The sequence below is a fragment of the Dendrobates tinctorius genome, unplaced genomic scaffold (assembly GCF_039654945.1).
Source record: "Dendrobates tinctorius isolate UK_male_01 unplaced genomic scaffold, ASM3965494v1 ptg000011l, whole genome shotgun sequence".
In the NCBI taxonomy this organism is placed as follows: domain Eukaryota; kingdom Metazoa; phylum Chordata; class Amphibia; order Anura; family Dendrobatidae; genus Dendrobates; species Dendrobates tinctorius.
In genome coordinates, this window is record NW_027361679.1 from 8,854,081 (window position 1) to 8,876,874 (window position 22,794).

The window sequence follows — 22,794 nt, forward strand, 5'->3', positions numbered from 1 at the left end:
CTATATACAACTGTAAGCCAATTAACCATACAGTAGGTTCGGTAAGAATTCTAGGAGGAAATCCACTTAAACACTGGGGGGGTGGAGGTGTGGACATACAGTGGGGAAAAAAAGTATTTAGTCAGTCAGCAATAGTGCAAGTTCCACCACTTAAAAAGATGAGAGGCGTCTGTAATTTACATCATAGGTAGACCTCAACTATGGGAGACAAACTGAGAAAAAAAAATCCAGAAAATCACATTGTCTGGTTTTTTTTCATTTTATTTGCATATTATGGTGGAAAATAAGTATTTGGTCAGAAACAAGCAATCAAGATTTCTGGCTCTCACAGACCTGTAACTTCTTCTTTAAGAGTCTCCTCTTTCCTCCACTCATTATCTGTAGTAATGGCACCTGTTTAAACTTGTTATCAGTATAAAAAGACACATGTGCACACCCTCAAACAGTCTGACTCCAAACTCCACTATGGTGAAGACCAAAGAGCTGTCAAAGGACACCAGAAACAAAATTGTAGCCCTGCACCAGGCTGGGAAGACTGAATCTGCAATAGCCAACCAGCTTGGAGTGAAGAAATCAACTGTGGGAGCAATAATTAGAAAATGGAAGACATACAAGACCACTGATAATCTCCCTCGATCTGGTGCTCCACGCAAAATCCCACCCCGTGGGGTCAGAATGATCACAAGAACGGTGAGCAAAAATCCCAGAACCACGCGGGGGACCTAGTGAATGAACTGCAGAGAGCTGGGACCAATGTAACAAGGCCTACCATAAGTAACACACTATGCCACCATGGACTCAGATCCTGCAGTGCCAGACGTGTCCCACTGCTTAAGCCTGTACATGTCCGGGCCCGTCTGAAGTTTGCTAGAGAGCATTTGGATGATCCAGAGGAGTTTTGGGAGAATGTCCTATGGTCTGATGAAACCAAACTGGAACTGTTTGGTAGAAACACAACTTGTCGTGTTTGGAGGAAAAAGAATACTGAGTTGCATCCATCAAACACCATACCTACTGTAAAGCATGGTGGTGGAAACATCATGCTTTGGGGCTGTTTCTCTGCAAAGGGGCCAGGACGACTGATCCGGGTACATGAAAGAATGAATGGGGCCATGTATCGTGAGATTTTGAGTGCAAACTTCCTTCCATCAGCAAGGGCATTGAAGATGAAACGTGGCTGGGTCTTTCAACATGACAATGATCCAAAGCACACCGCCAGGGCAACGAAGGAGTGGCTTCGTAAGAAGCATTTCAAGGTCCTGGAGTGGCCTAGCCAGTCTCCAGATCTCAACCCTATAGAAAACCTTTGGAGGGAGTTGAAAGTCCGTGTTGCCAAGCGAAAAGCCAAAAACATCACTGCTCTAGAGGAGATCTGCATGGAGGAATGGGCCAACATACCAACAACAGTGTGTGGCAACCTTGTGAAGACTTACAGAAAACGTTTGACCTCTGTCATTGCCAACAAAGGATATATCACAAAGTATTGAGATGAAATTTTGTTTCTGACCAAATACTTATTTTCCACCATAATATGCAAATAAAATGAAAAAAAAAACAGACAATGTGATTTTCTGGATTTTTTTTTCTCAGTTTGTCTCCCATAGTTGAGGTCTACCTATGATGTAAATTACAGATGCCTCTAATCTTTTTAAGTGGTGGAACTTGCACTATTGCTGACTGACTAAATACTTTTTTTCCCCACTGTACAAACTCCATTCAGATGCTGGTCATGGTCGAAATTGATCCCAAGACCCTCAGGGAAGAATCTTCATATAATAAAAATGCCTGAAAAGCAAGCGATAAAGCACAAACACGAAATAAGAGGGCACTGGTATTTTTATTAGTGGACTCTGGGAATTGTACCACAAGTTTGACAGCAACAGGCAAAACTAGTGAATGAGTGGCAATATAATCCCTTCCTCGCCTGCAACCAAAGCACCAAAAATGGAGCTGTTGTGACTACGTATGATACTCCAATTCCAAAAAGAACTGGCAGTTTCCTGTATTGTCCAGACTAGCAATACTCTAGTATGCAGTTCAGGGTTGTTACGGGGGCAGGGAGTATCACTTTACATTAGAGGACTACAACATGCACATATTCCCCTTAGAGGTAAGCAACAAGTATACAAGGGAGACAGTATGAAGAGACTGGCCTTTCTGTGCCTACGACTGTACCTACAACAGTTCATCTGCTTCTGTGGCGACATAACACATGCACGAGTGATACAGTTGGAGGGGACATGGCTGGGGCAGAGCACACGAGACGATGGAGTCAGCAGGATGGACGATGTGCCGAGCACCCTCAGCTCTGTACGGTCAGCTTCTGCTCTGTTAGCGAGGCCTGCTGGGCTACCGTTTTGTTCTCATGGCTGCGTAATTTGGACACAACGTCCAGGAATGCCAGGCTTTGCACTTCCTTATGTAGGGGCGCTGTGAAACAGAAGAAAGAAATTTTTTCTATGTGAAATATAAAGACGTGTGTTACACCTGCGGGGCGTTGTACGTTCGACATGAAGCAGTTGGATTCAGAAATGGGCGGCATGGCACAACCCCGAAACACTAATCCTACTATTTAAAGTTGTAATAAATATCAGTATCGTATAATGACATACCGGAGCCCATAACCGCACAGATCAGAACCATAGAATTGTACTTTATCTCTGGAGCGCTCCTGTCATCTGATAACAGTCGGTGCAGGACCTGGACTAGCTTGGCACTTTCCAGCTCACATTCTGCGCCTTCTAGAATAGACAGATACAAGAGGGTCAGAAACAAGACAAGGACTTCTCTTTATCATCACAATGGAGAGACCACTGACAAATGTAATGTGAGGGCAGCACGGTGGCTCAGTGGTTAGCATTGTAGTGTTACAGCACTGGGGTCCTGGGTTCAAATCCCACCAAGGACATCTGCAAGGAGTATGTTTGTCTTCCCATGTTTGGTGGGTTACCTCCGGGTACTCTGGTTTCTTCCCACACTCCAAAGACATACTGATTGGGGCCTGTATAACGTTGCGGAATATGATGCCACTATATAAGCAATGCATAATAACAACAACATGTACCAGCTCATAGTATGCTGGCCCTATATGCTGTAATTTTTAGGCTGGGTTTTCGCTGAGCATTTTAATCGTGTGGGGAAAAACCCTGACTCCAGAAGTATGTCACTTATTGGGCTGCTTGCTGCAATTTTGACAGACTCTCTGAAGTATTTGCGGCAGGTCTACCATTTATCAGAATGCTGAGCTCTGTAAAACCCGACCCACACTCAGCTTTTTGTGTACACAATCAGTGGTGGGGACAGGATCACAAAGAGCAGGATGACTACATTGCATGAGTCAATTAGACCTTCAGTGATAACTTCCTGCTGATGAAAAACTGAGTTTATTGAAACTACAATAAGCAGCCTAGTAAGCGACACATTGCGGGAATCAAATTCGTTGCCCCTACATCATGCTGCTCTCGGAATAAATAGTACAAAACCTGGTAACAGTCGCTTTGAGGTTAGAAATCCCTCGTGATTAATATGAAACGATGTTCCATACAAAGCTATCCTAATATAAAAAAGCAATGTAATGCACATGGTCGATGGGTAAGAGAGCCTGATAATGCACATGATCGATGGGTAAGAGAGCCTGATAATGCACATGATCGATGGGTAAGAGAGCCTGATAATGCACATGATCGATGGGTAAGAGAGCCTGATAATGCACATGATCGATGGGTAAGAGAGCCTGATAATGCACATGATCGATGGGTAAGAGAGCCTGATAATGCACATGATCGATGGGTAAGAGAGCCTGATAATGCACATGATCGATGGGTAAGAGAGCCTGATAATGTACACGATCGATGGGTAAGAGAACCCGATAATGTACAGCAAACGGTGCGAGGATCCACACTACATCAGTAAGTTTATAACAGGAAGGAACATATCCTTTCAAATACTCACGTAATTCTAACGCTGCTATTAATCCCAGTGCAACAAGTGCTTCATTCTGCATTATTACATGTTCGCTGGTTGCCATGGTGACTAAGTGCTTGATGCCACCACTTTCGACAATGGTTCTAATTACATCCTATGGCACAGAGAAATCAGGCAATAAAAGAAAACACATTTGCATGAAATTGTTATCATTCTAAGTCTCTAATGGTCAAATACAAACTAGTAAGAAAGTTGTAGTCGGGTATAGACGTCTGCCAGAAAAGTCACACATCAGCACCATCAGAGCATTACCTTATTACAGATGGAGAAGAACACAAATGACTACTATGGGCTCCCGAACTTTGCCTGATATCAATAGTGCACCCTAGAAGAACAGCAATGCGGGGGACACTTTCTCATTACGTCCCTGATGTTTGGGGAGAACAATGAAAGAACAATTATAGGTAACGGGACATCGGATTCTTGCTGCCCAAACCACGGGCCACATGAACTAGAGCCTGGTATATTTTTCTGTGAAACACTGAGACTTTTCAGGCAAAACATATTTAAAAGATCTGGCTGGAGACCACAGCTGGAAACCAGGCTAGACCATCTTCACCCCTGGCCGGCTCTTCCCAGTAGGGCTGCAGGTGACAGATTTATCACTATATACACACAACGGAGAGACCTGTCAATCACCGGCAGCGGCACCGGGAAGAGCCGGGCCGTAAGCGGTGCTGGAGTAGTCTCTTCTTTGGCAATAGTCCTTAGCCAGATCGTTAGAGGAAATTTTCACTGAAACGCCATTGCGTTTCATAGAAAAATATGCCGTGCTGCAATGGTGTAGGCAGGCTGATTAATGCTGCCTGGCTCATACGACAAGTTCCCATCAAGGAACCCTTTTGCGGGAGGCCTGATTCGGGACTGCTGGTACAGCTATATATCCATTACGTTAGTAATATTGCAAATACATGTTAACCAAAAGTCTGGGCCATTTTTGGATGGTAAAATGCTAGTTTCTCAAATTGCTAACTAAAAATTTTTTCTACGAATGTCAGAAAATTCATGATTTCCCGTTTCTTCACAATTGGCATTCCTCTTTCTTTTCTGTGCAATGAGGATCCGACAGCATTCACAAGTTATTTCTTTAGTGTTTATAGCTTTTCCCGTAGTTGAAGTGTTCACCAACCTTTGATTTGCTGTGCCGTATGAGAGCGGAGAGCAGCCGGTTCGATTCCCCCATAACCCCGGCATGGTCTTTGGCTTCACACCACTCTACAAGACGCTGAACAAGTTTGGTGTTCTTCCCCAGTTGGTCAGCAGCTTCAGCTAAAGGAAAAATATAGGGCCAAAGTCATCATTTGCAATTTATTCAAGTCACTTTTCTTTCTATATCTCGTGGTATTAGACAATGACGTTGATGGTTTTTTTCTATTAATGTGGCGCAAAATCAAAATGCTACCTATTTTTATCCTCAACCATTTTTTCTTCCAACTTTCCAGTACCAAAAGTCGTAGATCCTTTAAAAAGTCATAAAAATGTGTCAAACTGAAAACTCCACCAAAAAACTTAGTCCATGCAGGGAAAAAAGTGAGATGTGCAAAAAAAATGCAATATTTAGTAAAAATCACATTTTGTGACGGTCCACAACATCTTGATAAGCAAAGTGATTGAGGAAGTAAAAAAAAAAAAAAAAATCTTAAAAAAAAGAAAACCAACAAAGAGTGTCACAAAACATATAGAGAATGAAGCGCAAATATTAAAAAGGAGCAAATTACTAAAGTGGAGAAACAGCAATGATGAAATGGGGCTGATGCTATGTCCCTGACTATGCGTAACCACATCGAATGGCAATGCCAAATAAATTGTGATAGATCATATGACTATAAGGCTATGTTCACACGTTGCAATTTTGCTACTTTTTTATGCAAACTTTAAGCTACATTTCACAGTACCAGCAAAATCTATGAGATGACAAGTCTCATGCACACACTCGTTCTTTTTCCTGAGTTTTCTCCCTGGTACAAAGCAATGAATAAGTACAGAAACGCAGCAAAAAAAAAAAAACGCAAATATCAGGTTTTGCTACGCTTTTGATGCAAAAACCTAAGGAAGTTGCATAATGTTTTTTGGGGGGCACTAAACTTTATCAGCATGCACAAGAGACAATAAAAACGCAGCAAAAAAACACAGCAAAACTAAGATTCTTTACTGCCAATTGAGCAGGTTTTACCTGCAGAAAAAAACACAGCAAAAACGCGAAGCGTGAACATAGCCTAAGGGTATGTGCACACGCTGTGGATTCTGCTGCGGATCCGCAGCGGTTTTGGTCCTGCGGATCCACAGCAGTTTCTGCTGCGGTGTACAGTACCATTATAATCAATGGAAAACAAAAACCACAGTGCACATGGTGCGGAATTTTCCGCGTGGATTTGCTGCGGTTTCAAAACCGCAGCATGTCACTTCTTTGTGCGGAATCTGCAGCGGTTTCACACCTGCTCCATTGTAGAGGTGTCAAACCGCAGGCTGATCCACAGATAAACCGCAGGTCTTTTGACCTGCGGATTTTGCAAAGTCCGCGCGGAAAATTCTGCAGCAGAATCCGCATCGTGTGCACACACCCTAAGGCGTCTGGACCATTTTGTATGTGCTTTGCCAGCCTCAGAACTTTCTAGATACTTACATACACAAAGTTAAGAGATTATAAAATCTACCCCACACAGTTTCCCATGGCACACATACAGTTAACATTTTGTTGAAATGGTGTCAAAACTTTATTTTGGCATTTTTAAGAAACTGTAAGCAAAAGTATTAATCATGATAAGTATTGAACATGTCACCAATTTTCTAAGTAAATATGTATATGTTTTACATATGCTATTGACAGGAAATTGTCACCAGATGTCAGTAACAACCATCCAATCCACACAGGCAAAGAAATCAAACTATGTATTTCCATAAATTAAGCTATGTGTAATAACAAGAGATGACACAGGGAAAAATTATTGAACACGCTTACTAAAATTTAATTAATGCTTCATACAAAAGACTTTGCTGGTGATGACAGCTGCAAGATGCCTCCTGTGAGGAGAAACTAGTCGCATGCATTGCTCAGGTGTTATTTTGGCCTATTCTTTCACACAAATCCTCAACAAATTCTGAAGGTTCCGTGGGCTCCTTCTATGAACTCTGAGCTTTAGTTCCTTCTATAAATCTTTTACTGGATTCAGGTCAGATGATTGGCTGGGCCATTCTACCAGCTTTATTTTTTCTCTGAATCCAATTGAGAGTTTCCTTGGCTGTGTGTTTGGGATAATTGTCTTACTGAAATGTCCTTGTTTCATCTTCATCATCCTTGTAGACGGGGGCAGATTTTCATCAAGAAAGTCTTGGCACATTTTTCCATTCATCCCTCTGTAAGGCCGATAAACCGCCCCACACCATGATGGTTCCCACCTCCAAACTTCACTGTTGGTATAGTGTTTTGGAGGTGATATGTAGAAGGCTTTTGGCCTCCAAACATGCTGTGTATTATGACATCCAAAAGAGTTCAATTTTGGTCTCATCTTACCAGACTATATTCTCCCAGTATGTCACAAGCTTGACTAAATGTTGTTGAGCTAACTTTGAACGAACTTGAAAATACCTTTTGTTCAGCATTGTAATTTTGCTAGGTGAGCGTACATACAGGCCATGGAGTTTAAGTGCATTACTTATAGTTTTCTTTGACATAATTGTACCTGCTAATTCCAGATCTTTCTGTTACTCTCCACAGGTGGTCTTAGGCTCTTGGACAACTCTTCTGATAATTCTTTTCACTCTATCTAAAGGTACTGTCACACTTCGCGATGAACCAGCGATCCCGACCAGCGATATGACGCGGTCAGGATCGCTGGTGCATCGCTAAGTGGTCGCTAGTGAGTTGCCACACAGGCAGATCTCACTAGCGACATCGCTGGGGACGGGGGTCGCTACTTACCTGTCACACCAGGCGATCCTGCGTCCTCCCGCCCGGCTCCAAGCGTCGCTCGTCGTCACAGCAGGAAGCGCCGCAGGAAGCTGACGACGAGAAACAGTCCAGCCTGTTCTCGCGCGATCAGCAATAAGCAGCGGGACGGAGGTAAGTATCACACATAGCGATATCGCTAGCAATATCGCTATAACATCGCAAGTTATAGCGATATTGCTAGTGATATCTCTTAGTGTGACAGGCCCTTAAAACCTTGCTGGGAGAACCTGGTTGTGGCCAGTTATGGTGAAATTATGTTATTTCCACTTCCAGACTATGGCCTCAACAGTGCTCACTGGAACCTTCAATAGTTCAGAAATTCTTCTGTAACCAATGCCATCAGCATGTTTTGTAACAATAAGGTTGGGAAGGTCTTGAGACGGCTCACTGGTTTTACCATTGATGAGATGTTTTTTGTGTGGCACCTTGGTAAAGAGACACCTTTTTATAGGCCATCAATTGAACTAGCCGATATTAATTTTCACTAAGTGTCAGGATTGCTTTTTAATTACTGATAGATTTCCATGGCTTTTTGCACCTCTTCCCAAGAAACAGTATAGCCATCACCTTTAAGGCTTCATTTACAGTATTTTAGTAAGTTGTATGTACTGTATGTTCCCAATCCCCGAGGCATAGCACAAAAAAAGACCTTTTATTATACCCACACACAGTGCGGTCTGATCCGAAGGGCATCACTGGTCTTGATCCAGCGCCTCCTCCCAGATGCAGTCCTCATGCTTGCTTCATGTGGATGACGCATCCTACGTGATCCACAGTGTACCACAATCGTGTTACTGTGTATTTATGTCAGCCATGATGAGGGCAGAACAAAGTATTGTAATGCACATACGCTGGGAAAGCCAAAGAGCTCACATGACCCAGAAGTAAAACTGGTGCATGTGCAGTACAGTGCTTTGCACAGGAGCGCGAAGTGGGGAAGCAGGACGATGACGAGAGAAGAGGCACCGGGCAAAGATCAGCAATGCCCATTGGGCCAAACTACACCATATGGGAGGTATAAGAACATGTATTTTATGTGCTGTGAGAGGGGAGTTACAAAAGGCCTCAAAAGGTGGTGGCTGTTCTTTATATTGGGAAAACCTGGCGACAGGTTCCCGTTAACAGATATTAGAATCATATTACACAAATTTGTGATCATGACCATACGGAACAAAGCATTATTAAATTAAATAAATCTCAGCACCCTCTAGAGCTCGTTCTTACCTTGAGCATCTATTAACATCCGTAGTGTTCCCAGTAATTTAAACTGTACTGGAGGCATTTCTGACTTCAGAAACTTCAGCACTTCTTCCGCTACTCCAGCGGACAACATTTTTGCTTTATTCACAACTATGAAAAGATGAAAAGAAAATGCCGTAACACAAGCTATTCCTATGTGAGCACGGTCATGTGGTCTACATATAGATATGTAAAAGGGCACAAGCTGGTTCATGTTGGCTAGTAATTATGTGTCAGAATAATAAGTCTAATTTACCTTTAGTTGTACATGTCATTTTCTGCTTTAGCTTTTCACTTTGTGCTACATCTTTTAATAAAATCTCTAACTCAACAAAGGCTCGAGCACAGAAGAAAATTGCTGTTCGTAACCCGCACAAAAGCAATTTTATTTTAATGTTCGTACAGCTAGGTCAGTAAGTGCTTCCTGGGGTCCTAATGACAGGGGCCCATTAGAAATCTTTGACATGCGGCCCTGACACAGATTTTGTGGCTTTGTGAATCAATGGAAAAAACCTGAACTTGACTGATGGGAAATCTCAGTAGAGCAACAAAATGTACAATCGAATACCATTTACAGCTATGGATGAGAAAATTGGGTCACAACCAAGATTTTTTAAATTATTTAGCCTTGCAAAGTTATGAATTTTTGTAATATACTTCACTAACCTATCTTGCTTCTGCCTCTCCCAAACCCAATGCTGTTTATGCTCCTTTAAGCACCTTTTATCTGCTGCTCGGCAAGATCCTCACACTATACTCAAACAGCCTGTATGTAGGACTTTCCAGAATTTAGCCTCTTTGCTCCCTGCCCCAGCACTCAGACATGGGAAATGACAGAAAACGCATTTTCGGAATACAGTGTTTGGTTTTTTGCTCAGCAGCAGCTGAATTGAGCTTCTAAAGGAACATGGACTGAGCATTGAAACAGCACTATAGCATGGTATTTTGGGCAGAAAAAAAGTTAAAGCATACTGTATTACGGTACAAGTTTTTTTTTACAATGCTTGGAGGATAATTTAAAAAAAAACAAAAACACAGTTTCTATTTAATAACTTATCTTACGCAGATAATAATAATAATCTTTATTTTTATATAGCGCTAACATATTCCGCAGCGCTTTACAGTTTTTTCACACACATCATCACTGTCCCCGATGGGGCTCACAATCTAAATTCCCTATTAGTATGTCTTTAGAATGTGGGAGGAAACCGGAGTACCCGGAGGAAACCCACGCAAACACGGGGAGAACATACAAACTCCTTGCAGATGTTGTCCTTGGTGGGATACGAACCCAGGACCCCAGCGCTGCAAGGCTGCAGCGCTAACCACTGAGCCACCGTGCCGCCCATACGCAGATAATCAGAATACACCTACTTGAGGACTAGTTTTCAACAATGGACAATTTGAACATCTTGTTTGTAAGAACATAAATCGTTAAAAAAATAGCATTTTTTTACTGAGAGAGACTTGCATTAGAAATGTTGCTCAATGCAAATACCAATTCAATACTGATTTAAGTCAGCCCTTGTATTACTTACCCGGAATGGCCAAGTTTCTTAGAGCACTAAGAGCAGCATGCTGTACAGTAACATTGCCTTCTTCCACATGTCTGTCCAAAAGATCTATGAGCTTCTGAACAATGCCGTTGTCCACCATATGAATGCAGTTCCCATCTAAATTAAACAGATTACTGTCAACCCTGGCAGGCAACATATACAGGATTGGTTTACATTAGTACTAGTAAGTATGCAAATTGCCTCTTCAGAGAGGAAGAGGATTTGAATTCTGTAGCGCCACCTGTTGGAAGCAGCAATCCTACAAGTCACTATCGACCCTTTAACGAGCCTTAAAATATGACTTTGGATAAAAGCCAAATCAGAATCTCAATTTGCAAACGCGGTGTTTCGGAGTGTTGCCCTACTTCAGTGCAAAGCATGAGAACTGATTTGGCTAGGTGAGAGACTAAGACTGGGATCTAAAAGGTAAGGTTTCTCCTTGTGGAGAGTGACATACTGGCTCTGGCATGACTTACAGCAGAGAACACATCCTAGCCTGATGTTTGCTTAGATAAGGACTCCAATTTCTCAAAAACAAATGCAGTACAATATTATGACACGCAAGCAAACCCAAAAACAGTCTGCAATTCACACTACAACTACTAGGTGAATAACCCCACCCTACACAACTGATTAGCAGCTTTCTGCCTACGCACAGTATACACAGAAAGCGGTTAATCGGTGATGTGATCGGACTTATACTGAGCTCAACATTCAGAGAACTGTTAGCTCTGCAGCAAATAAAACCCTGATTTTATCAAAACTTCAGCAAGCAGCCAAGTGAATGATACATCAGGATCTCTGTCCCTACGTCATGATGCTCTTAGATGGGGTAGCAAAAACCTGGATAAAGATTCCCTTAAAGGAACCTGTCAGCACAGAATGACTGTTCAAACCAAGTCCCACCACTTAGTGCTTCACGGTGGGGCCAATACAGCTTACCACCTGCTTATTTCCCCTCAAACTCCACCCACCTCTTCTTTGATTGACAGCTCTGGCTTCATGGAGACAGAGGAGGGTGGAGATAAAATGAAACTAAGCAGGTGGGAATATGTGCTTAAATGACTGGCCCCGCCATGATGCACCGAGTGCCTGTACTTGGTTTGAACAGTCATTCTGAAAGAGTCCCTTTAAAAGGTCAGACGGGGTGTAAAGGCCCAATTGGTGTCTGCCATTTGAAGGCTCATTACAAGTTGAAATTTATTTTTTTTGCTTCTGTAATGAAACAGAACAAGGGAATACATACTGCAGATGTGAACACAGCCTTACAAAATTAAAAGGTATTTACCATTTCTAGCAAAATTGGCTATTGCTAGGGCACCAGCTAACTGGAGCTGATGATTGTGTGATGGAAGCCAGGACAGAACCCTCTGAAAGACGCTGCCTTTTCCACCTTCAAAAAGCTTCTGCATGGACTCATCTGTACAAAAAACAAACAAACAAATCAAACTTTCAACACAAACAGCAATTCAGAGACACGAGCGTGGCCCGTGGAAAATGTTTGCACATTGGTCGTCGGGGACGCAGGCAATTTCAGAAAAAGCAAGCTGGTCAAATGTAAATGTATTTCATGAGCTGATGAACACAGACAGGTATTTTTATATGTAGATTGGTAATAGAATAAATTGTTTTGATAAGTAGAGGTCAAAATTTTTTTTTCCCGGTTGAGGAGCCACCTGCAGGTCATTGTGTCTTTCTGCAGGTTTATGAAAATGAATGTTTAAACTGCATTCAGTGCTAAAATTGTGAAAGTGTGTTCTTTGGCTGTTTTCTTGCTGAAGGGAGCAAGTTTACCTTTCAAATGGTGTATCATTTGTGTGTGTGGGGCGAAGTAAAAAGCGAAACATAGATTTTTGTGAGAACTCACCGTAAAATCCTTTTCTCCGAGACGCTCATTGGGGGACACAGGTACTGTGGGTGTATGCTACCACCATCTGGAGGCTGACACTAAGTAAACAACACAAGGTTAGCTCCTCCTCCGCCGCATACACCCTCGCCCCGATTGCGGGCGGAAACCAGTTTAGTGCAAAAGCAGTAGGAGAATAACGAAAAACAGCCTTAAATGCAGATAATATGTCTGGAAAAGATCCACCCTGACATCAACAAAAAATGCACATTAATTAAGTAAACCAGAGCCAACTTGGCTAACAGGGTGGGTGCTGTGTCCCCCAATGAGCGTCTCAGAGAAAAGGATTTTACGGTGAGTTCTCACAAAAATCCATGTTTCTCCTTCGTCTCATTGGGGGACACAGGTACTGTCGGACGTCCTAAAGCAGTACCTGGGTGGGAAGTTGACTCACCAATCCAAGCCACATGCACCTCCTGTCTAAAGGTGCGCCACCGCTGCTTGGAGAATCCTTCTACCTAGGCTCGCATCTGACGAAGCCTGAGTATGGACACTGTAATGTTTAGTAAACGTGTGCAGGCTGGACCAGGTCGCTGCCTTGCACACCTGTTCCATCGAAGCCTGGTGCCGAAGCGCCCAAGAGGCGCCCACTGCCCGAGTAGAGTGTGCTCTGATCCCTGCTGGAACCGGCGCACCACCGATGCGGTAGGCCTCCTGAATAGTTAGACGGATCCATCTGGCTATGGTCGATTTTGAGGCTGCGAGTCCCTTCCTGCGCCCTTCGGGAAGCACGAACAGCGTGTCCGTCTGACGAAAAGGTGCCGTCCGCACCACATACCTCCTGAGAGCTCTCACCAGGTCTAACGTGTGAAGAGCTTTTTCCACGCAATGTACTGGCGCTGGACAAAACGAGGGCAAGACAATATCCTCATTAATGTGGAATGAGGACACAACCTTTGGCAGAAAGGGGGGAGCTGATCTGAGCACCACCTTATCCTTGTAAAAGGTGAGAAACGTTGCTCGGCAAGACAAGGCCGCCAACTCAGAGACTCGCCTAATGGAAGTTATAGCTACCAAGAACACTACTTTCCGGGAAAGGTACGACAAAGGAATTACTTGTAGCGGTTCAAAGGGGACTTCCTGCAGAACATTCAGGACCAGGTTAAGGTCCCAGGTGACCAGGGGGATCTTATAGGGCAGTACCAAGTGGGAGACTCCCTGGATGAAAGTCCTTACTTGCATATTGGCAGCAATTCTCCGCTGGAAAAGGATGGACAACGCCGATATCTGCCTCCTAAGGGAGCTCGGGGCCAAACCTGAGTCTAGGCCTGACTGGAGAAAGGCCAAGATGATGGGAATCGAAAATGTCAGTGGAGAAAAACCACGATCTCGACACCAAGCAAAGAAGACTTTCCAGGTGTGATGGTAAATTTTCGCCGAGGTAGCCTTCCGGGCGCTAATCATTGTAGCTACCACATTGCGGCTGAACCCAGCCTGGGTCAGAATCCAAGATTCAGCGGCCATGCCATCAAGAACAGGGCCCCCGAGTTCGGGTGGAAGATCAGGCCCTGGGCCAGTAGATCTGGGCACTCTGGTAGTCACCATGGGACGTCGGCGAGCAGCTGCACTAGATCTGCGTACCAAGCCCGACGGGGCCAGCAGAATTGCTGGAACCCCTTCTGTATGACCCTCGGGAGCAGCGGCAGTGGGGGAAACAAGTATGGAAGGTGAAACTGGTTCCATGGCAGATCGCTCGCGGGTCCCGAGACCGGGCGACGAACACGGGCACCTTGGCGCTCACCTTGGAGGCCATCAGATCCACATCCGGTGTTCCCCACCGTTGGCAAATCTGCTGGAAGACCTCAGGGTGCAGAGACCATTCCCCTGACATGACATTCTGCCGGCTTAGGAAGTCCACCATCCAATTTTCCACGCCCGGAATGTGGACTGCTGATATTACCGAATGGTTGCTCTCGGCCCTCCTCACCTACCTCGCGCATGGTTGCCCTGCTGCGCATGCCCCCTTGCTGATTTACATAAGCTACCGCCGTAGCGTCGTCCGATTGAATCCGGACGGGACGTCCTGCTAGAAGATGCTGAAAATATTGCAGTGCCCGCCGGACCGCTCGTATTTCCAACAAGTTGATCGGGAGGCGTGCTTCCTGTTGCGACCATTGCCCATTGGCCGTGTGGTGGCGGAGCACTGCTCCCCAGCCGAGGAGGCTGGCGTCGGTGGTGACCACTAGCCACTGATCCGGGGGAAAGAGAGGACCTGTTCGTCCACCACCTTAGCGACTGCCTGACCTGCGAGGATAGCCGGCACTACTGATCGAGCGTGAATGGGTTCTTGTCCCAGGCTGACAAGAGGGCGTGCTGTAAGGGGCAAAGATGAAATTGGGCAAACGGAATTGCTTCTGTTGCTGCCACCATCTTCCCTAATACCCTCATCCCAAACCGAATAGTGTGCGGGACTGGCTGTAGAAGCTTCTGGACTCCTTGCCGGAGCGCTAGGGCTTTGTCTTGAGGGAGAATTACCAAACCTCGGGAGGTGTCGAAGGTCATCCCTAAAAAGGAAATCCTCTGGGCTGGGACAAGGGATGATTTTTTTCCTGTTGACCAACCACCCTAAGCGGGAGAGGGTATCCAGCGTGATGCTGACATTCTCCTCGCATGCCAGAAATGAGGGGCCCGTCGCCAAAAGGTTGTCTAAGTATGGTAAGACGACTATGCCCCGAGAGTGTAAGACGACCATCACGACTGCCATTACCTTTGTGAACATTCTAGGGGCAGTGGCTAGCCCGAAGGGCAGTGCTGCAAACTGAAAATGTCGGCCATTGATGGCGAACCGCATAAACCTCTGATGCGGAGGAAAAATGGGGATGTGCAGGTAGGCATCCTGGATATCGATAGAGGCCAAGTATTCTCTTTGGCCCATGGCCAATATAACTGAATGGAGAGATTCCATTAGGAAATGTTTGACCCTGATGAACTTGTTCAGGAGCTTCAGGTCCAAAACCGGCCTGACTGTCCCATCCTTTTTGGGGACCGCGAACAGATTGGAATAAAACCCCTGAGCCTTCTCGTGCTCTGGTACAGGAACAATGACTCCGTTGCGCTGGAGTCAATTGATAGCCCCTAGCAACACCCTTGCCCGGGGCTTCACTTTGGGAAGTCGGGACAGAAAATATCGTTTTGGGGGATACTTGGTAAACTCTATCTTGTACCCTGAGGACACCAATTACGCCACCCATGAGTTGCGTGCTACCGCGACCCAGACATGGCGAAAGTGGAGCAGGCGGCCGCCTACTCTGCTGATGTCGCCTAAAAAGTACTCCGAGTCATTTAGCTGAAGCTCTCTGAGCCCTGGCTCCCCTCGCCCTGGGCTGACGAGCCCGCATTCTGGCTAATGGGTTGGCTCTATATGAGACCTGTCGCTCCCTATCCTGGTTGGAGCGACCTGGAGCGGCAGCGCTGGCCGCCACCCGGGGTTGCAAAAGGACCGAAACCGAGCCCGAGCTTGGCGAAACGGCTGCTTGACCCTTTGTTGTAGGAGGAAGCTGCTTTTTCCCCCTGTAGCATCGGAGATTAGTTGGTCTAATTTTTCTCCGAACAGGTGGCCACCCTGATAAGGCAGGGAAGTCAACGACTTCTTGGAAATTGAATCGGCCCGCCATGTCCTTAACCATAGGGTCCTCCTAATGGCTACTGCATTTGCGGCCGCAAGCGCAGCGCAATTGGCCGCATCCAAGGAAGCGTTGATTAAGTAGTCACCAGCCATAGCGATTTGTCTATGATACCTCTGTAGGCAGGTCTCCATCCTGCAAGACCTTGTTCAATGATTCTGACCAAGACATCATGGCCTTGGCTACACACGTTGCCACGAACGAGGGAGAGAGTGCTGATCCTGATGCTTCCAAAAAACTGAGCGCGCTAAACTTTCTATGAGCCGATCAGTGGGGTCGCTGATAGAAGAACCGCTAGGTACAGATAACAAGGATTTCGAGGCCAAGCGTGACACTGGTGGATCCACCACTGGGGATTCTGCCCATTTCTTACAGAGCTCTGGAGCAAACGGATATCTTGCCTCTTTCGTCTTCTGTCCCGAGAAATGCCTATGCACTATGTCCTCAAACTCTGGGTGAGAGCCAAACACTCTATGCGGTCGCTTAGCCCGCTTAAAGGATACCTTATGGCCTGAGGCCAAGGTGATGTTATCCTCAACCCCCAGAGTCTGATTAACAGCATCAATGAGGCTGTCATTTGTTTCCTGAGACCCCGGGGTATCTAGGTCCAGCGGCTCGTTTGAGTCATAATCTGAAGTCTGCCCGCTCCCGACAACTGGTGAAGGCGAGCGTGATGCCGAACTCACGGATGCCGAGGCACCGGGTGGGCCGGGAGATGCCATGTGGGTTAGTTTCCTTTGCGCCTGCCTGGAATGAGGCTCTTGTGAGGTGGAGGACCCCTCCCAGATCGGCGAGCCACTATCCTTGCCCCTATCTGGGGCGTGAAGAGACTCGCATCGCCTTTGTAAGCGACGCCATAGACTGCAATAGCGATAGGAGGATTTGAATCCCTGAGCTCGGTTACAGGGGAGGGCTCCTGAGCGCGTTCGGAGTCGCAGGCTTCGCACAATTTATTGCTCTGCGCCCGCGGAAATGAGGCCCCACAGGCGATGCATGCAGCGTATAGGAATGTGTGCATCTTCCCTTTCCCAGCCATATTGTATCCGCCCGGCCTCAATGCTGTTCTGCTAGGGGCTGTGGGGGGAGCACCCTTGGCTGCAGTAGCGTGCCTCTCGCAGTCGGGACGCACTTACCAGATCCAGTGTCCCCCACACGTGCTCTCCTGCCGTGCGCAGTCCTGCTGAGGGCGGGCCGACCGCTCTTTCCCGGTCGCGGCCTACCCTGAAGTGAAGCTGGGGCCTCAATTTATCTGGCGTCCGCCCAGACTCCGGAGGGTGGGCCGCCGGAAGTGACGTCGCACTGAGAGGGCGGAACTTCCGGCTGCGGCCTACCATCGGCCAAAGCCGCGGGCTGGATTGTTGATGCCCGCCCATGACGAGGCAGTAATGCGTGAGGGACTGCTGGGGGGCCGGGGAAGGGAATAGGAGGGGGCCTATGCCGGGACTCCTATCAGCCCCTGCTGACCGCTTGAAGATAAGGGCTCCGGCCCTCTGAAAGCTGCAGGGCCCTCCCTGGCCATCTCATCCATATCAACTGGCAGCTGCAACTTCTCCAATCAGGTAGAAGGGACCAGGGGTGGGATCCAGGACGGTGCAGGCACCCTAACTCCATCCTCCTTAGAGCTGAGGAGAAGGACCGTCCGCCGCCTTGCAGCACCGCCGTCTAGCGCTGGTGGAGCAGTGGGGGCCACACGGACTAGTCTTGTGCCTCTGTACAGCCCATGGTTTCCATACCTAGGGGTGGTCAGGGCTAAGTCCGGCATAGTGTCCCACGTCGCAGAATAGGGTACGTGGAGGGATACTCGCACGTGCTCACCCGCTGATGGTTTGCGGAAATCGGACCCTTTCAATAGGATCCGTTGCCCCTGTCTAATCTTCATAGCAAAAAAAAAAAAAAAAAAATTCTGAGGAAAATGGCCCAGACATGTCCCACGTTGCGGGAAAGGATACGTGGAGACGATACTCAACACGTGCTCGCCCGTTGATGGTTTGGGGAGATTGGACCCTTTCAATAGGGTCCGTCGCCCCTGTCTTATCTTCATGGAAGAGAAAAAGGGAAAAAAAAAAAAGAAGTCTGGAGAAAACCAGACACGTGTGCCTCCAAAGGACACTAAGCATAAAATTGGCCCGCAATCGGGGCGAGGGTGTATGCGGCAGAGGAGGAGGAGCTAACCTTGTGTTGTTTACTTAGTGTCAGCCTCCAGATGGCGGTAGCATACACCCACAGTACCTGTGTCCCCCAATGAGACGAAGGAGAAAAGGCAGTGCATGTTTACAAATGTGTTGGTAGTGTGCTTTGAGGTACTGTGGTGCTACCTGCAGGTCATTTTTCCTTACTGCAGGTTTATGAAACTTAATGTTTAAACTGTATTTTGTGATCAAACCGTGGATGTGTGGTTTGTTTGGCTATTTTCTTGCTGAAGGGAGCAAATTTACCTTTCAAGTGGTGTATCATTTGTGTGTGCGGGTGCAGTATGAACGGGATACAAAGGAATCACCGAAAAACAGTGTTTAGAAATAATAGAATAGATTTAGGAAAAACCTAAAAAAAAAAAATAATAAAATAAATTGAATTACTATTTATTCAGAATAACTTCCCATAGGCCTACCTTATCTAGAGGGAATCAAAACACACGTTCCTAAAGCGATTGTAGCCAGTTTTGTATCTATGAATATCTGTAGTGTTCTCAGTAATTTAAACTGTATTCTAGGCTTTTAAGACTTGCAGGACGTGACACAAACTAACCGTACAGTTAAGTACCTTTTCTTTAGAGACAAATTATTTTACACGCTATCAACCACCTCTTAAAAGGGAATGTGTCATCAGAAAATAACTTTTAATCAGGTTTTCATGTTAAAGGGGTTGCCTACTACATGGATTACCCATTTTTAAATTAAGATCACCTTTTAAAATATATATAACATATACTGACCTCCTGTGCTAGCACTGTTTTAGCAATACAGGCACTAGATCTCTCGGGGCACATGTGACATTGTTATGCCACATGAGCCCTCTAGCTAATCAGCGTCCACTAAATGGAAGAAGTGAGAACGCATCAGCCAAAAAGCAGTCTCTGGTTGTAGGGCTCACATGGCACAACAATGTTACACACGCTCGAGAGACCAAGCACCAACAACACTGGAACGGCATTCAGTGTGGGAATAAGTATATATTATTTTTACTTTACAAAGGGGACTAACATTTAAAAATGGATTGTCAAGGTTATGGATAACCTGTCTGTGCATTTTTTTATATCACGATCTGTATAGGAAACATGACACTAAACTAGCCCCAGCAGCAAGGGTGAAAATTACAAGATTACTATTTTTTTGTAATACAGATTGTTCTGAAAAAATAAAATGGCCTAAAATTTAAAAAAAACAAACAAACAAAACATTTAAAGTGAAAACTAGCGATGAACGGACACCTGGATATTCAGGTCCAGTGGCTTGGCCCGAACAGTTACAAACAGTTCGGGTACCAGAACAGTACCCAGACCTGCACCCCATTCACTTGAATGGGGGGCCCGGACATCCAGTGTTGGCCACGCTGTCATGTGCATGATAGCGCAGCAAACAACGCTTCTAATCGGCGGTGAAATCATCCCCGTTAGTCAGAGAGCCACGGTTCCAACGCTATCAAAAGACAGTGTGAGCCCTCAGCTGTGGTCAGAGGTATAAAGTTGACCTACGGTCACTGGTTTCAGCTGATGGGACTATAGCTCCCATCATCCAACGCCTGCTGCCACTAATAACAGCAAGAGCGGCTGATGGGAGTATTCATTAGCCGGCTCCTGCACTGTAAACAAATTATTTTTTTAATTAACGGCGTGGGTTCCCATGTATTTTTGATAGTCAGCCAGGCAGAAGTCACAGCTGGGGCATGCAACCCTCAGCTGTCAGCTTCAGCAAGGCTGGTTATCAAAAATAATTAAAAAAACAACGTGGGTCCCCCCCATTTTTGACAACCAGCCTTGCTAAAGCAGACAACTGGGGGCTGGTATTCTCAGGCTGGTAAGGGGCCATGGATATTGCCCCCCCCAGCCTAAAAATAGCTGCCCAGAAAAGGCACATCCATGAGATGTGCCAATTCTAGCGCTTTCCGGGCTCTTCCCACTTGCCCTGTAGCGGTGGCAAGTGGGGCTCATATTTGTTGGGTTGACGTCACCTTTGTATTGTCAGGTGACATCAAGCCCACGGCTTAGTAATGTAGAGGTGTCTATAAGACACTTATCCATTATTAATCCTATAGTTATATGGTAAATAAAGACATAGCCAGGATAAAGTCCTTTATTAGAAATAAAAAAGTAAAAGTGTGTTTTGTTTTATTTAAAAATAACAAACACAGTTATACTCACCTAACACCTAATTCCACGGAAGCTCTCGTTCTCCTGTAATAAAACTAAAATAAAAAAACAATATACCATACCTGTCTGTCGTTCTGTCCCACGCTGTAATCCATGTCTGGGGGATAAACAGTTTTCAACCTGGACAGTGCCAAGATGCGACCATCCAGGCTGAGAATCATTGGTGACTGAACTGCTGCGAGCACAGTCAGTGTCCAGTGGTGATGTCATTGAGGTTACCTCAGGTCACTGAGACTGCGTTCCCAGTGGGGCTGAACTACGGTGACCTCGGTGAGACCCCCACTAGCAGCATGAGAGTTTTTCTCTTCTGTTTACATGTATACACAAGCTGCACATGTGAAGACACGAAAGCTCCTCACAATGCCTGGAGGTCTCCACCCTAAAGGTACTGTCACACTAAGCGATATCGCTAGCAATATCGCTATAACTTGTAACGTTATAGCGATATTGCTAGCGACATCGCTGTGTCTGATACTTACCTACGACCCGCTCCCCCGCTGGTTAGCGCTGATCGCGAGAGAACGTTCAGGACCGCTTCTCGTCGTCCGCTTCCTGCGGCGCTTCCTGTGGAGAGACGAGCAACGAGCGTGGAGCCGGGCGGGAGGACGCAGGATCGCCTAGTGTGACAGGTAAGTAGCGACCCCCGTCCCCAGCGATGTCGCAGGTGAGATCTGCCTGTGTGGCAGCTCACTAGCGACCACGTAGCGATGTACCAGCAATCCTGACCGCGTCATATCGTTGGTCGGGATCGCTGGTACATCGCTAAGTGTGACAGTACCTTAAGTCTAACACACAAAGATTGCATACCAACAGAAAGGAGGGTGGTCAAGGCTTGATAAGCATCCAAGGCACCATTACAGATGAAACAAGGAGTATCCAGGAATACATCAGAAAAATGACACCAAAAGATGAGATGCTGAGAGAATGCCTAAGGCAGCAACAACAACAGATCTGGAAGAAAGAACAGATACATGAAGCGCCATAGCAAGACAAGCAGATGCATGGCATGTACCATCGACAGGTAAAGGAGGTGGCTGACATGGAGAAATCCTACCAATGGCTGGAGAAAGCTGGACTCCGAGACAGCACAGTGGCACTAGAGCAAGTTCTAGTACCAGATCCATAGAAGCAGGAAACTACCAAACAAGACAAGACCCAAGGTGCAGACTATGCAAAGAGACCTCTGAAACAATCCAACACATAGTGGCAGGATGCTAAATGCAAGCAGAAACAGCGTGTACCGTACGCCACAACCAAGTAGCGGGAATTGTATACATGAACATCTGCACAGCATATGGGCTAAGTCCTCCTAAGTCCAGTTGGGAGACCCCAGAAAAAGTGGTGCAGAATGAAAGGGCTAAAATCCTGTGGAACTTCAAGATCCAGACAGATAAACAGGTGTTTGCTAACCAACCATTGTCATAGTAGACAAAGATCAGAAGACAGCAATGATAATAGATGTGGCAATGCCAAGTAGACAAAGATCAGAAGACAGCAATGATAATAGATGTGGCAATGCCAAGTGACAGCAAGAAAGAAGGAATATGAGAAGCTGTAGAAATACCAAGGCCTCAAAGGAGAACTGGAGAAGATGTGGAAGGTGAAGGCAACAGTGATTCCAGTGGTGATAGGAGCATTTGGAGCAGTGACACGCTAATCTGGAAAAATGGCTACAACAGATCCCAGGAGCAACATCTGAACTCTCTGTCCAGAAAAGCGCAATGCTTGGAACAACCAAGATCCTGCGCAGAACCCTCAAACTTCCAGGCCTCTGGTAGAGGACCTGATGAGGAAGGACAAAAAAAAAAAAAAGACCACCCTCATTGGTGGGTGAAAAGGAAATATATTATAACATATATCATACATATACACTCCCCAACGCTATATACCATCATTCAATCACATTATTTTGGTAGTACAAAGATTTGCCCTCACAACTAATTTCTAAGAGCCTTTACTATAGTTGTTTTCTCCCTACCAGAGGATAACTCCCCGATTTCTTGATCAGTCCAGGTTGCAGGACTGGGGCACCCATCAATCAGTGAAGTATCACCTATATAGTGGATAGTTGTTAACTTGTTTTCACTTGACAACCCCTTTAACACAATCTGTCATTATAAAGGGGAATTGACTGCATGCTATTATGTTTATATTTTGCTACTGTATTTTTT

The 22,794-nt window shown here is 45.8% G+C and overlaps 1 protein-coding gene across 3 annotated transcripts in view; it reads right to left on the reverse strand.

The window, feature by feature from the left end:
* Positions 1-1,818: 1,818 nt before the first annotated feature.
* Positions 1,819-22,794, reverse strand: part of RAP1GDS1 (Rap1 GTPase-GDP dissociation stimulator 1) — a 159,474-nt gene continuing 138,498 nt past the window's right edge. For 2 of the 3 annotated variants that reach the window (XM_073589741.1, XM_073589754.1), the window contains 7 exons: positions 12,017-12,148; positions 10,711-10,845; positions 9,158-9,283; positions 5,114-5,253; positions 3,952-4,078; positions 2,613-2,741; positions 1,819-2,430 (listed from right to left, as the gene is read on the reverse strand). In XM_073589741.1, coding sequence (XP_073445842.1) covers positions 2,303-2,430; positions 2,613-2,741; positions 3,952-4,078; positions 5,114-5,253; positions 9,158-9,283; positions 10,711-10,845; positions 12,017-12,148 — 917 coding nt within the window. In that variant the 3' untranslated portion in view covers positions 1,819-2,302. The remainder of the gene's footprint in view (positions 2,431-2,612; positions 2,742-3,951; positions 4,079-5,113; positions 5,254-9,157; positions 9,284-10,710; positions 10,846-12,016; positions 12,149-22,794) is intronic. The other variant, XM_073589746.1, reaches the window with a different exon arrangement.